The sequence below is a fragment of the Strix aluco genome, chromosome 3 (genome assembly GCF_031877795.1).
Source record: "Strix aluco isolate bStrAlu1 chromosome 3, bStrAlu1.hap1, whole genome shotgun sequence".
NCBI classification, from domain to species: Eukaryota; Metazoa; Chordata; class Aves; order Strigiformes; family Strigidae; genus Strix; species Strix aluco.
The window spans coordinates 90790859-90803791 of NC_133933.1; the positions used below are offsets into that span (position 1 = coordinate 90790859).

At 34.8% G+C, this 12933-nt stretch overlaps 1 protein-coding gene and 1 long non-coding RNA gene across 15 annotated transcripts in view; one reads left to right on the forward strand and one right to left on the reverse strand.

The window, feature by feature from the left end:
• MAP3K7 (mitogen-activated protein kinase kinase kinase 7) overlaps window positions 1-12933 on the forward strand; it is a 48581-nt gene that overhangs the window by 21454 nt on the left and 14194 nt on the right. For 6 of the 14 annotated variants that reach the window (XM_074819527.1, XM_074819533.1, XM_074819535.1 and 3 more), the window contains 6 exons: window positions 555-685; window positions 1078-1159; window positions 2357-2508; window positions 3150-3309; window positions 5865-5945; window positions 12264-12331. In XM_074819527.1, the coding sequence (XP_074675628.1) occupies window positions 555-685; window positions 1078-1159; window positions 2357-2508; window positions 3150-3309; window positions 5865-5945; window positions 12264-12331 (674 nt within the window). Of the gene's footprint in view, window positions 1-554; window positions 686-1077; window positions 1160-2356; window positions 2509-3149; window positions 3310-5864; window positions 5946-9989; window positions 12054-12263; window positions 12332-12933 lie in introns of those variants that run through there. The other 8 variants (XM_074819528.1, XM_074819534.1, XM_074819532.1 and 5 more) reach the window with 6 other exon arrangements.
• Window positions 6959-8661, reverse strand: LOC141921233 (uncharacterized). Its single transcript, XR_012622588.1, has 2 exons — window positions 8550-8661; window positions 6959-7518 (listed from the first exon to the last, which is right to left on the reverse strand). It is a non-coding gene; the product is annotated as an uncharacterized LOC141921233 (long non-coding RNA).

Below are 12933 nucleotides of genomic sequence, written 5' to 3' on the forward strand. Positions count from 1 at the left end.
GTTGAAGTAAAATACGTAATTAAAAATGCATATAGGCCATGAAAAAGTCACATGAAATTGGTACTTCCAGTGATTAATTTTTTCAGGAAGTTCTTAACAACAAAATCAGCCCTCAAAAATACTTTTTTCCTTTCTTTTGGGTTTCTTTCTGTTGTCTTGCAAGTACAGCACTAGGAACTAAAGACTGTTACTACTTTCTTCCTAGTTTGGTCTAGAGCTTTATTCTGCAGAAAGTGGTAACATATTCATTAGCCATTGTAATATGTTGTATTTGGTCAGTCAGTGAATTTATTCAAACCACTACTCACGGAAAAGTTTAATTTTCTTTCTACTTGTTTGTATGTAACTGTAACTTGTATGTAGTGGAAAGGAACTTTTTTTTGTCAATTTTTTGTTTGTGAGAGAGAAGATTAAGTACAGGCCAGTTCTTTCAGTCTACAATTAACTATACATTTTTCTGGTTTTATTCAGCAAAATACCAGAGAGAGATCAGTCACTCAGTCATCTTACAGTCTGTTTAAGAAATTAAGGGGTTTTTCTAATTTCAATTATAGGTACTCGGCCACCACTGATCAAAAACTTACCTAAACCAATTGAGAGTTTAATGACCCGTTGTTGGTCCAAGGATCCCTCACAACGACCATCCATGGAGGAAATTGTTAAAATAATGACACACTTAATGCGGGTATAAAAATTTAATTTAGTATCTTAATCATTTCTTAACCTATTAAGTTGGGAAATTAAATTATAAAAGGTATGCTTTTTATCACCCTGTAAAGGTGGACTTGCATGTTTTCTCCTTCTCTCTCTTTTTGATAAAAATTGTCAAATTATTACAGTAGAGAAGGGAAATAATTCCTCTGCTTATAGGAGTGGTATACATAACCAATTTGGGGAAATTAATAAAAATAGTCATAGATTTGTTTTAATGTATTACTAAAACCAGTTGCATTTATTTCTCATAAATTATTATAAACATAGTATACAATTTATCAATTACTGTATGAGGTGCTATTTAAATAATTTTAAAACAGTTGTTAATTACTTTTCTATCAAATCATTGCTGTTTTTTCACAGTACTTTCCAGGAGCTGATGAACCTCTGCAGTATCCTTGCCAGTATTCAGATGAAGGCCAAAGCAACTCTGCAACTAGTACAGGTACACTTAGATAAATAAGAGAAAAGAACGGCAACATGAAATTATGCAGATGAGTTATAAAGCACGTTCTCATATTGATTTTGAACTCAAATTGGGAAGGGTAACCTTTCCAAAATCTTAAGCATTGGCAGAAATTTATTTTTTTGTTAAGACCTCATGCCACATCATGTTTAGTGTTCTCTGCCAAATGGTTTTGCTGAAGTCTACCTTTAATGGAGAACAAATATATAATAAAAGCTGTCTTCAAATGACCAGGTTTAAGGTCTCCTCCTTTCTTCCCCGTGAAAGTTGCTAGCAGTTGACACTCTTTCACTCAAATGTAATGTTTAGGAGTTGGCATTTTGAAATTTTTGACTATTCTTGAAAGTTGCACCTGCTTTCAGTTACGAGCTCCACAATTTAAACTTGCAGTTGTTTTATGTTAAGATGCAGTAAACAGAGCAATTTAAATTAAGTGCAAGGAGATCACTAGAAAGGTGAATGGAACAAAATGTGGGCCAGGCTTTCAGGTAGTCTTGCCCTCAGAGAGATCTTTTTAATCATAGAAAATAAAGATTATTCAGTCTTCTCATTATTTTAGAGTACAGTTTTCCCACTTCAGTTGTTCTTAATCTTAGGTGTCTTCACCTTCCACTGCTTGGCTGGTTTATTTTCTATCTCCAAACAAATTGTTGTTACTTTGGATAAAGTTTCCTTAGCTACTTTGCAACTTAGTGACCTGTATATTACAAAATCTTTCAGCTGTAGCATTGTACTGACTTTACTAGCTGTTCTCCACCCCTCCACACATGATTTTAAGATAAGATTTATCACTTTAAACTGTGAATAAATATATATTGTCTGTTATTTTTCAGATATCTGTGCTCCTCTATGATTAATGATGGACTTTGTCATTAATTGTGAATGAGGTTGCTGGTTGTGTTGTTAATGTAACATCTACCCCAACAATTTCAGAGCAAGCTAAAGACTGACTTCAGAATGTAATCATAGTACTTAGTCATGTATTCCATCTTTTTCATTCCTTTTACTTTTTACATTAATGGATCTGTTGCAATCATGCCGCTTGCCTCTCACTAAAAGTTTTCAAAAGTGTTGCTTTAAAGCAGTTAGGCTTCTGAGAATGCTCAAGTGAAGAGATGCACTTCAGTATTTTTAATGGAGAAACTCAAATTTTTTTTCCTCCTTAATGATTTCTAGGTTCATTCATGGACATCACTTCTACAAACACAAGTAACAAGAGCGATGCTAACATGGAACCAAGCGACTTCCAAGGACCTTCTACCAATGACACTATTAAACGTTTAGAGTCAAAATTGGCACAGCAAATGAAGAATACAGCCAAGCAGCCGGTAAGCCAACACGTGCAATTTTGAACCATAATAATGAAATGGACAAAGGTGGAAAAAAGTGCTGAAACTGCTACAAAACATTAGTGTCTTCTTTCAAAAATAGTACAAAATTGGAGCCAGTTAGTTATAGGGAAAGAACGTGAAAGGGGATGGAAAAATATTGAATGATTCCAAAAAGGTAAACTGGAAGGCTCTAAAGAAGATCTCTAATGAAATAAAAAATTAGTTCATTTTATTTAAAGGGATTCATTAGCTTAAAAAAAATATATTTGAAAATCGCAGCCTTAACTTAGAACTAAAATATTAGTATGACGTGAAAGGATTAAGCTTTTAAGTGAATTTTGAAAATACTATGTTTTATTTCAAGTAGGATGAAAAAATACAAAGATTCTCTTGTGACAATATTGGCCTAATTCTACTCAATTTTGATCTGCATAAAGTTAGATTCTTTTGAAAGTTGCAGATAATTTGGTTCTTGTATGCCAGTAATAGCTAAATTATTACTATTCATTGAATTAAAAATTTTAAATTTTGTCACTTTTAAAATGCACATTACAGAAATACATTTTAACCTACATACTGTGCATATCATGGAGGCTTCTGCAGAATTTTTCTTTTTAAAAATGTGACTGTTGAAACAGGGTGATCCTGGCCGTTTGAGTTTACCCCCATCTCGTGGGAGCAGTGTGGAGAGCTTGTCAGATGTTCGCGCGCGACCACAGTCAGCCCTTGTTTCAGGAGAAGCCAAAAGGATGAGTGCTGACATGTCTGAAATAGAAGCAAGAATAGCTTCCATCACAGGTAAAATGAAAGGACATTTGGGGGATAGACTAAGGAGCTGGAAGGAAGATGTAAAACATGCATAGTGTTACAAAAGGTTAATACCGTTAGCCGCATGAAAATACTTTAAATTTTCATATAGTCTTTATTGTCCTTTATTAATTGCAGGGGAAAATGGCTTCATTCACAGTTGTACACTCAACAAGGTTGAGTATACTAATTGGGTACTTCTAAGGTTGCAGAAGAGATTACTTTTGTTGAATTAGACTTTTACCTTTTTAAAAAAATCATTATGAGACTTCTAAACATCAGTCCTATTCCAAATGTACAACTTTCTCCTTTGCACCTGAAATAATGTTATTCCAATTCTGCTAGCATAATTATTTCTAAAATAACATTTCCTTCAAGGTTATTTCTATAATATTTTTGAAGTTGAGGTAGGTTTAAAGTTCAGCATGTTCCCAAATAAGTTTTAAAATACACTTTGACAGATTTCAGAAGAGAAACATAGTTAGGTTTTTTTCATCGGATCAGATTTTATTCATCAGACTAACAAAGCATGGGTATCTTCTGTTAAAAAAATTTTTAAAAGGTACAGGTGTTTTGCCAGGTTTGCTTCAGGTAGCTATAAACTGTTGTGTCTAAACATTTAATCCTTGAGTGAATTGGAATTTATGTGTAAGTATAAATACATAATTTCATGGTGAAAGCAATCTTTATCCTTCCCAGAAGAGTGAATTAATAAAAATGTGTATACTTGGCAAACACTTTCTTGTCTCTTTTCTTCATCAAAGATACTGTTTGTTAAAACCTGAAGTTTGCATAGATTAAAATATGTGAAACTTTTTTTGTTATGGTATATAACCACAGATTTAAATAATCATACAAAATTACTTTGGTTATCCAGGGTTATTTAGCTGTTCTAGTATTTTTCTACCAATCTGAAAATTAGGGTAATCAAGTAGCTCTAATTAATAAAGAAATATGCATCATATTCTGGCTTTCTTGTGCACCATGACTGTTTCATTTTTGTTCTTCATTGTATTATGATTACTCCAGGATCTTGTTTTACTAAATACTGAAGTTACTTGTGAAATAATATTTATCTTGCCCTAAACACTTTTTACTTTCGTGTTCTTATTTTAAAGCCTTATTCCAAGATTTGTCTTTTGTATTGTCAGTCTTTGACTGGATGATTGTGTAGCACATCTCACCCTGAATACATCTAAAGGTTTCCTAACACAGAAGGCAGCTGTATACTTACCTGATAAGAATAACATGCTGATGTAATTTTAAAATATGTCAGGACTCACTTTGGTCACTGACACTCTAAAGTCAATGTAAGTTTTTGACATTAGTAGAGATAATCTGGCCCTCCTTTGTGTGAGGTTTTAATTTTCCTGGTTTGTCTTCCTTAAGTACATTGCTCTGAATAATAATTATTATTTCAGAATATTCTAAGACTTTTTTTTTTTTAATGAGTTTAGGGTTTCTTTTTATTGAAACAAAAGTATATATTGAACATACTAGTTAAATTTTTTTAAGAAGCCACTTCAGGCAGTAGTGAACTACTAGAAATGAAGTCAAACCCATCTGACTGTAACTTTTTGTAAAAGAGCTAAAACAGCACTGTATTGGTTTTGCTTTTCTTTTTTAGTCTTGTTAACTGCATGACAGAAATATTATGCTGTGAACCTATGGCTGGGTGAGAATTGGGATGTTGTTAAGAGTAAATCAGGTCAAGAATTATTTAATCTTCTTGTTCCATCTATCACCAGATTAAGTGTAAATCACATAATGCACATTACCATTACTTATTAAGTTTGAGGTGGATATGCTGCAATGTTCTACCTTTAGGTATTCAGACTTTTCTCTAAATGGGAACTATTTAACTACACAACTAGTAAAATAAGAAATGTATGACTAGCTTTTATTCCAGAGTATGTAAAGTTTCTTGAATATCATTCAGAAATGAAGAGGTTGGTAGTGATACCCCGTTTGCAAAAGAAGAAATTTTCACTAATAGGACAAAAGAATGGAAGGCAGGCCTGATTGTCAAATGTAGTAAGAGTAAGCTTTTTTCAGAGACAGATGAGATTTCCTTTAAAAGGAGGTGGTTTAAAGAAACAGAAGTACCCAACTATTAATCTTGTTTATAAAATAGTTTGTACCCAACACTAAAGAGAAAATGTTATATAAGTTCAGGCAATCAAGAATTTATTCCAAATATACAGGTGATCTGAAATAATTTAATTTGTTCTCTGTTTTGGATAATTACATTTGGTTTTCCCTTCCTTGTTGCCATGCTGCTTTCTGTGTTTGACTTTTGTGTTGCTAACTATTAACTAATTACACAGTGTTGTAATGACAGCTAGTTCTGCATTTTTTGCTTTTTAACAGTTGCTTTACTATGTGTAAGCATGAGTGGAAGGCAATGCAGTTTATTCTGCATGACACATTTTTGCATGAACTATAGTTTAACCAAGTTTATGAAAAATGCAATATTAGGAACTTAATAATTTTGCTATTGCCATTTTAGTGTTTTGCATGTGTATTGTATATGTGTATTTTTTCAGCCTATTCCAAGCCTAAACGAGGCCATCGTAAAACTGCTTCATTTGGCAACATTCTGGATGTCCCTGAGATCATCATACCAGGTATCGCAGACCAGGTGAACGGGTCAGTTGGTTAAGATGCCGGAATAATGATCAGACTGCTAAAAATACTTCTTGCTCCAGTTGCTCTAGGACAGAACTAGAAATTATCCCAATAGTTTTTTCATAGTGTCTCTGTAAAGAAGAGCATGATATTTTAGTACAAACTTACATTTATCAGTAAAGGATTCCATCTTCAAGTTCGAGTTGACTTTTACTGATGAAGGATTTTTTTCCTTTATGATCTTGATGTTCAGACTCCTCTTAGAGCAAAACTATACATGCAGTCTTTCATTACAATACCTTATTTGGTGAAAATGGATAAATTGAAAAATTCCTGTCTAGGTAATTATCTTGCCCTGAATTTTTTTGTGTTTGAGCACCCATTTTTAATCTAATCAAATATTAGTAGAACAGAAAACTTAAATACGTTATGTACAGAAGTTCAAATCGATGTGATACTTGTGATTAAAAAGAATTAACACTTAATCTATGTAATTCTTATATTTGACTATGCTTTTTAAGAGCTAAAATGTGTGTGCATGAGGTATTTCTGTTGTGTTTAAGTTAATGGAAACTAAAATTGTTAGGAGAGGCTTCTGACAGGAAGAAAATCGGTATAATCAGACATCATAGCTGGTGATTTCAGCTGGGACTTTAATGAATAATTCTCATCTATCCCAGGTCTAGTGAGCAGCATATCATTTTCCTTTCCCCTTCCATTTTTTGCAGTCAAAGTGGATTTCCTTCTTTCATTTCATACTTCTCAAAGCCTAAAAATAAGCATAATCAATCCCAAACTGTGATAGGTATACCAGTAGTGGTATGCAAGTCACTTCAAAATGATTTGTTAGAGGCAGGCGATGCAAGGCATAGTATCTACTGCTAATCTAGAGATCCATTAAAAACTGTGGACCCCCTACTACAAATTTGTGTCATCTGAGGAAGTTTTCTTATAAATCTTGCCACTGTTTGGTATTTCAAAGTTGAATGCAAAAGATAATTTTGTACAAAGGTTTCTTTCAAATAACTTTATTGAAGTTTACACATAAAAATACAGAACGTCAAAAAGTAGATCCCAAAGAACAGTAGCACACGACCCATTAAAAGAAAGCTTATTTGGCATTGAGGTTAACAAATCAGCAAGAAAGTTTACTAGCATAGCTTTCTACTGTAATTTCCAAATGGTTCTAGCCTGCCATGACATGAATGAAATCCTGAGAGAGCAAAGACAGAGAAAGTGCAGAGATCTGTCAAGTTTTGCAGTGTCAACATGTGATGAGAGCCTGGCAGATGATCTCTAGAAGCGAACTGAGTGCCTCTTGTCTGTGTACACTGTCTACATGTATCAGCACAGAGGCTTCCAAGAAACCTTGAAACTTTTAGAGAATAATTAAAATGTCAGTAAAATAAAATGCCATGTGGCTTTCACAAGATAGGTTGTACCAGTCTATTGGTTTTACTTATTTAGGCAGAGGAAGTCAATTAGATATTCTTCACCTGAACTATTTTAATTGAACATGACAGGAAGGGAATTCCAAGGTGAATTTGGAATAGATACAAGAGGAATAGCAACCTGTAGAAATGAAAGAAGGCATAAGATTGGAGCAAGCATATTAATGAATTTTCTCCAAATTTACTCTTAAGTCTTAAATAAGTGATAATGAAATTGCCTGTTAATGCTTTCAGAAGCAACTATTCATAAAGAGGAGGATTACAGTATTACATAGGGTGAATTTTGTTGTGACTGGGGAAAAAAATAGAAATAGGGTAAAATTCAGTGTCATGAACTATGGGTCATACACTAGCAACAATTTCTTTTAATAAAATGACATGGGACCATAGCAGGTGAATGCGGATTAATCCCAGGTAGTATAAGGCACTAATGTAGTGCAGTTAGAAAAAATTGTGACATCTTAGGATTCATTTCCAGGAAAGATAAGGAAGCGCTAACACTATCTACAGGCCTTTGCTGAGGTTTAATCAGGAATTCAACATACTCTTCTGGGCAGCCATATAAAAGAAATGGACGTGCGCTCTGAAATAACAGCAAGATTACTGAGATGGATGGAGAGTATAAAGAAGAATCTTGAAAGCATGGGTTTTTTAGCCCACAAAAGGAAAGCTGAGAAATGAGTATTTTTCTTTAGCTGCACATTCATCTATAGACTAGGAAGAGAGAACTACATAAGCTAAAAGATAGTATTGGCACTACAGAAAAAGATGTAAATTGTCTGCAAATAAGTCTGGGCTGTATATTAAAAGTTTTCTAGTTGTCAGAACAGCTTTCCCTTAAGAATACCAAGGCCAGAAAAAAAGATCAATCATTACGTGACAGGGATGTGATAATCAGCACAGTAAACTAATTAGATTTATCTGTATACTTAAAGCAGTTATTCAGAAGTACCTTGCTCAGTTACTCTTTTAAAGACAATATAAGGTGGCCAGTTTCTCACCTCTTTCCTTTCCTTACTCTCTCAGCACAATGCTTTCAGTCCTGGCCTCTTAACACACTTTTCCCCTTCTAGTTATACTTCCAAGATATCCAAACTGGCACCTCCATCTCGATCCCACCCCGTTACATTCCTTAGCACTTCTTCCACATACCCAGCTCCTCCAGACTTCCCTGAGCAAGTCTGTCTCCATCCTTGGGCCAGCGGGAGTGCTGACCCGGTCTGTGCTGCTGCCTGAAGTTCTGCTGAGCACATGGTGAAGCAGCTGCTTCCCGTAGAGGGGAGGCACCGTGCAGGCATGTTACCATGAGTCAGCTGCTTTGGGCAGGGCTATTTTAGAAGTATGAGTATTACATCTGCTATCATTGGGGTTTTTCGTAATGTGTTGCCTCAGCTGCTTTTCATCCATGAACTGATTATGCTACCGAGGTCGTAAAATACAAATTTTTATCAGTTGAAGGTAAAATGTTGGCAGAAATGGAAGTTTTTAATACATATTTGCTTTTCCTTCTGAATAGGTTTAAATAAGGATGAATAGAACTTTCTTTCATTTAAAATGCTGTTTTGTGTTACTAGCTTACAAAAACTTAGAAACTGAAAATGGATCAACAAATTCTTTTCTTGCCTAACAACTTGGCAAATGAGTTTTCAGTAATGGTATCCTGTAACCAGATAGTCAAGTGAAGTATCAATATTTTTTCAATTTATATTATATATAATGTATAGTATAGATAATAAACACCAACATTTTATTTTTTTATATATATATATATATGAAAAATAAAAACCATAGTAAGTACAGAAGACTTAAGTAGCTATATGTTTAAAGAAACAGCAAAAATTAAGTAGAGTTTGTAATACAATCACGGAAAATAATCAGAACACCTTTTTGATACAAACCAGTCAAGCAGCATGTAGTAAACATTCCTTCAAGTGCAGGCTTTACTCCACTGACAACATTAGACATCTCATGCATATAGCGTGCATGCATTTGGCTTTGTAATTTTGTCATCTGAAACTGTGCCACAGTGTTAAGATTTTTAGAGCACTGACACCACATAAATGGTTACTCAGGATAGATGCATTTTAATTGTCTTTAGAAAATAGATAGGAATTATAGATGCTTTAGGTCTGTAATTTTTCCATCTACTTTTAAAATCAGTATAAGCCAGAAATCCCACCCTTGTCTCCCCAGCTCACTTCATTCTTCTGGAATTCAAATCAATGTTTTAACTTCTTTAAAACGTGTTCCAGCGCTGTTACATTCACTGATCATCCTGCCCTATGAGAGAGGTTTAGGTCTTGTAGATGTGTAAGGAAGAGAGTGTACTGTGCACAAATAAGAAAGTTTAAAAGGAGACGCGAGTATCTGCTAAAGGGCAGGGAGAAGAGTTCATAGCTGGTCTTGGATGTTTGCAGGGGGTGTGATCAAAAGCCTTCATAAGTTGTAGAATTTGTTTTTGCTGGAGTATGGGACAGCAAACGATGGAAGTTTCCTGTTCCTTTTGAATTTCATTTTAGAAATAAACAACAGTATGTGAAATGGGGTTTTTTGAGGCCAGGAAGTATGTTTGTGATGTTTTAGTTTTAGTCTTAAAAAATCCTGTAAACCACTGAAATCCTGACATAGTGCATCAAGCTACTGTATATTAACTTCTCTTCATTTTTATACTGAGGAAAAAGTTAGTTTTAAATGGATGTAGAGGTAAGAACAAGATCAAAACTGTGAGAGGAAAGCATAGAGAAGTAGCAGTGATTATTTCAAATAAAGATCATATGTTGTATAGTATATTTTTCAATCGAAATTTGTCTTGAATCTGGAGCAATAAGTATTTGTCGATTCGTAGTCTGTTTCTGCTTTGTCTAAGCTATTTGCCAGATGTCTGCAGTAGTTATACTAATTAAAGTGGCATTGCCTAGTAGAGCTTGCTCTTCCCTCATGCTACTAACTTGAAGATATTTCATTTAAAGGTGTTCATTTATTACAACACAGTAGTTTTGGCCCCTCTTTCTGCCCCCAAGGCATTTTCTTTTCTTTCTTGCACCCCACCCTTATTATTTTAACATTTTGGCAGCCATGTTCTAATATTTCAGCAACACATGTGCTGGGTTCTTTAAATTCACAAATGTTGCTAATCTGAAATGAGAATTTCAGATATTTTTGCAAGCCTATTTCAGCTGAGCTAATTTTATAACAGTGTTGTTGAATGAAACGTGCACATAATTTTGTATCGGTCGTGGGTGGATCGCCCATATCTTGAATATTGAGATGAGCTGTGGCAGCCAGATGAAGTATCCAACAGTACAGAATTTTATTAAATGTATATCTTGTTTGTTAAATGATTAAGTAGTGGAAAAGTTCACTGCAAATGAACAAGTTCAGAAATTTTGACATAATTTGTCATTCACACGATCTCTAATATGGAAATATTAAACATAATATAACCATTGTTGCTTAGGTAAGTATATACTTTCCCTGAACTTCAGAAGCAAAAGATCAAGACCACAGAAAAGCTGCAATTCAAATTAAAGTCAAAGCAAAGAATATATTCCCATTCTAGAATCCTTCTTGATTTTTTTATATGCTTGTTTCTCATAGTACTTTCTGTAAATTTTAGACCATAAAATGCCATCACAAATTGTAAAGTGACACTGAGAATTTTGTATTGATGTTTTGTGGTAATGTGTTCCTACATGTAATAGTACCTATATTTAATAATTTAAAGTATGATACCATTAAATGTATTGATTGATATTAAATAGTCTTACATTTTTGTAGTAACTGTTGCAAATCAAAACACCTGTCAAGATTGGCTGTGGAGTTATATGGAAATGATGCTGAATAAGAAGTATCTAAAAGGTTAAAAGTGCGATGCCTGTTACAAGGCTTTGAGTGAGCTGGGTTGGCTGTTGCGTGCAGGGTCACTGGGCGAGGGGCTGCCGCGGCTGCAGGACATGTTTCAGATGCTCCCCTCCAGTAGAGAAGTTACGTAATGCAGAGCTAAGAGCAAGAATTTTGAGCATTGTCAGCTGTTCCTCAGGACGTTTTGGTGTTTCCTTTTGGACAGCTGACCTGCTCTCAAGAGACAATATAAACAATCACCGTAATAAAAATCAAAGTAGCCAGGGAGATTCCATTGCATAATCTCCTTTTATTTTTAAGAAGACACTCTTTCCTGGAAATGCCTTTGATTGCGTGTCAGTGTTAAAAATTAAACTGTTTTATGTAGCTGTCACTGGTGGATAATTGCTAACAGGTGGAAGGAGAAGAGGAAAAGATTACAGCATTGTGCTCAGTAGGTTGATGGTGAGATGTGATTTAGCTGAACAGTCCCCTTTTCACACTTCTCAGAGCATGAGAATAGGACATATTTTTGTTCATCTGAAGGAGACAAAGACAAGAAGGAAGTGTTTTCACTTCTTAGTTTTCGTGAGGGAGCGGCACATGGGCAGAAGTCCTTGCTGTGTTCCTTGGGCACACCAAAGAGCAACAGGTTAAAGCTGGCAGCCTGTTATCTTTGCGGTCTAGCTTTTAGAAATCCCCATAACGTAACGCACTTGAAATAGATGTCGTCACCAGCTCCTGCCCTGAGTACTAAGCCTGACCAAATACATGTGACAGAAGATGGTGGAGTAGAGTGCAGCAGCTATTCATGTGGTAGGAGTGGTTATTGTATTAGGGTATACTTTTTGTTGACAGGCCAGCATGTTTTGAGTTAAAATTCTGCAGCTGTCTCTCTCTCCCCCCCTCTCTCACTTTCTCTCTGTGGATTTGTACAAATTCCAAGCTCCTCTGCAACAGTCGCACCCTTCTTATTTTGTTCTGAATAGATTTCACTGGTTTGTTTTTGTTTTGTTTTTTTCCCAGCAGGAAACGGACAGCAGAGGCGCAGATCCATTCAAGATCTTAGTGTTGCTGGAACAGAGTCCAGTCAGGTAACGTCTTTCTCGTCTCTTCTTTATCTTTCAGTAAAGTCAACACCAAATCTGTACAGGGAAACTGGTCTGGAATTCTTCACCTTTGATGCTTTCATTGAAATGATGTGGAAGCTTGGCAGATTGTAGTGTCATTTGTATTGCATTTAAATGAGATTCCATGAGGGTAATCTATGAATGAGCTCTAGATGAGAAGTGTTTTCTGTATAGCTTGTTCAGGATTTATCATTTTTATGTACACATAGCTTTTGTGTACCACTTAATTTGGCTGAGGGCAGATGTTATGCAGGAAAGCCTTTTCCTTCTCTATATGTAAAAAACAATTGTAATTACTGCTAACGATTGTCTGGAGCAGTTATACATACATTAGACTCACTTTTTGTATAAAAATAAAAAGCATGTGCATCAGTGTTAAACATATATTTATCATTAGTCTCTGAACCCTGAATAGTAACTTACAGTAGTATCTCCATTTCTTGTGAAAGGTTTACAGGAGGGTGCTGTCACAAAGTTTTGTTTTAAAAAAAGTCTATCTCAATAAGCTATTTTATAATAACATAGCTTCTTATCTGGTATCGTAACTGCCATGGTAACAGACACAG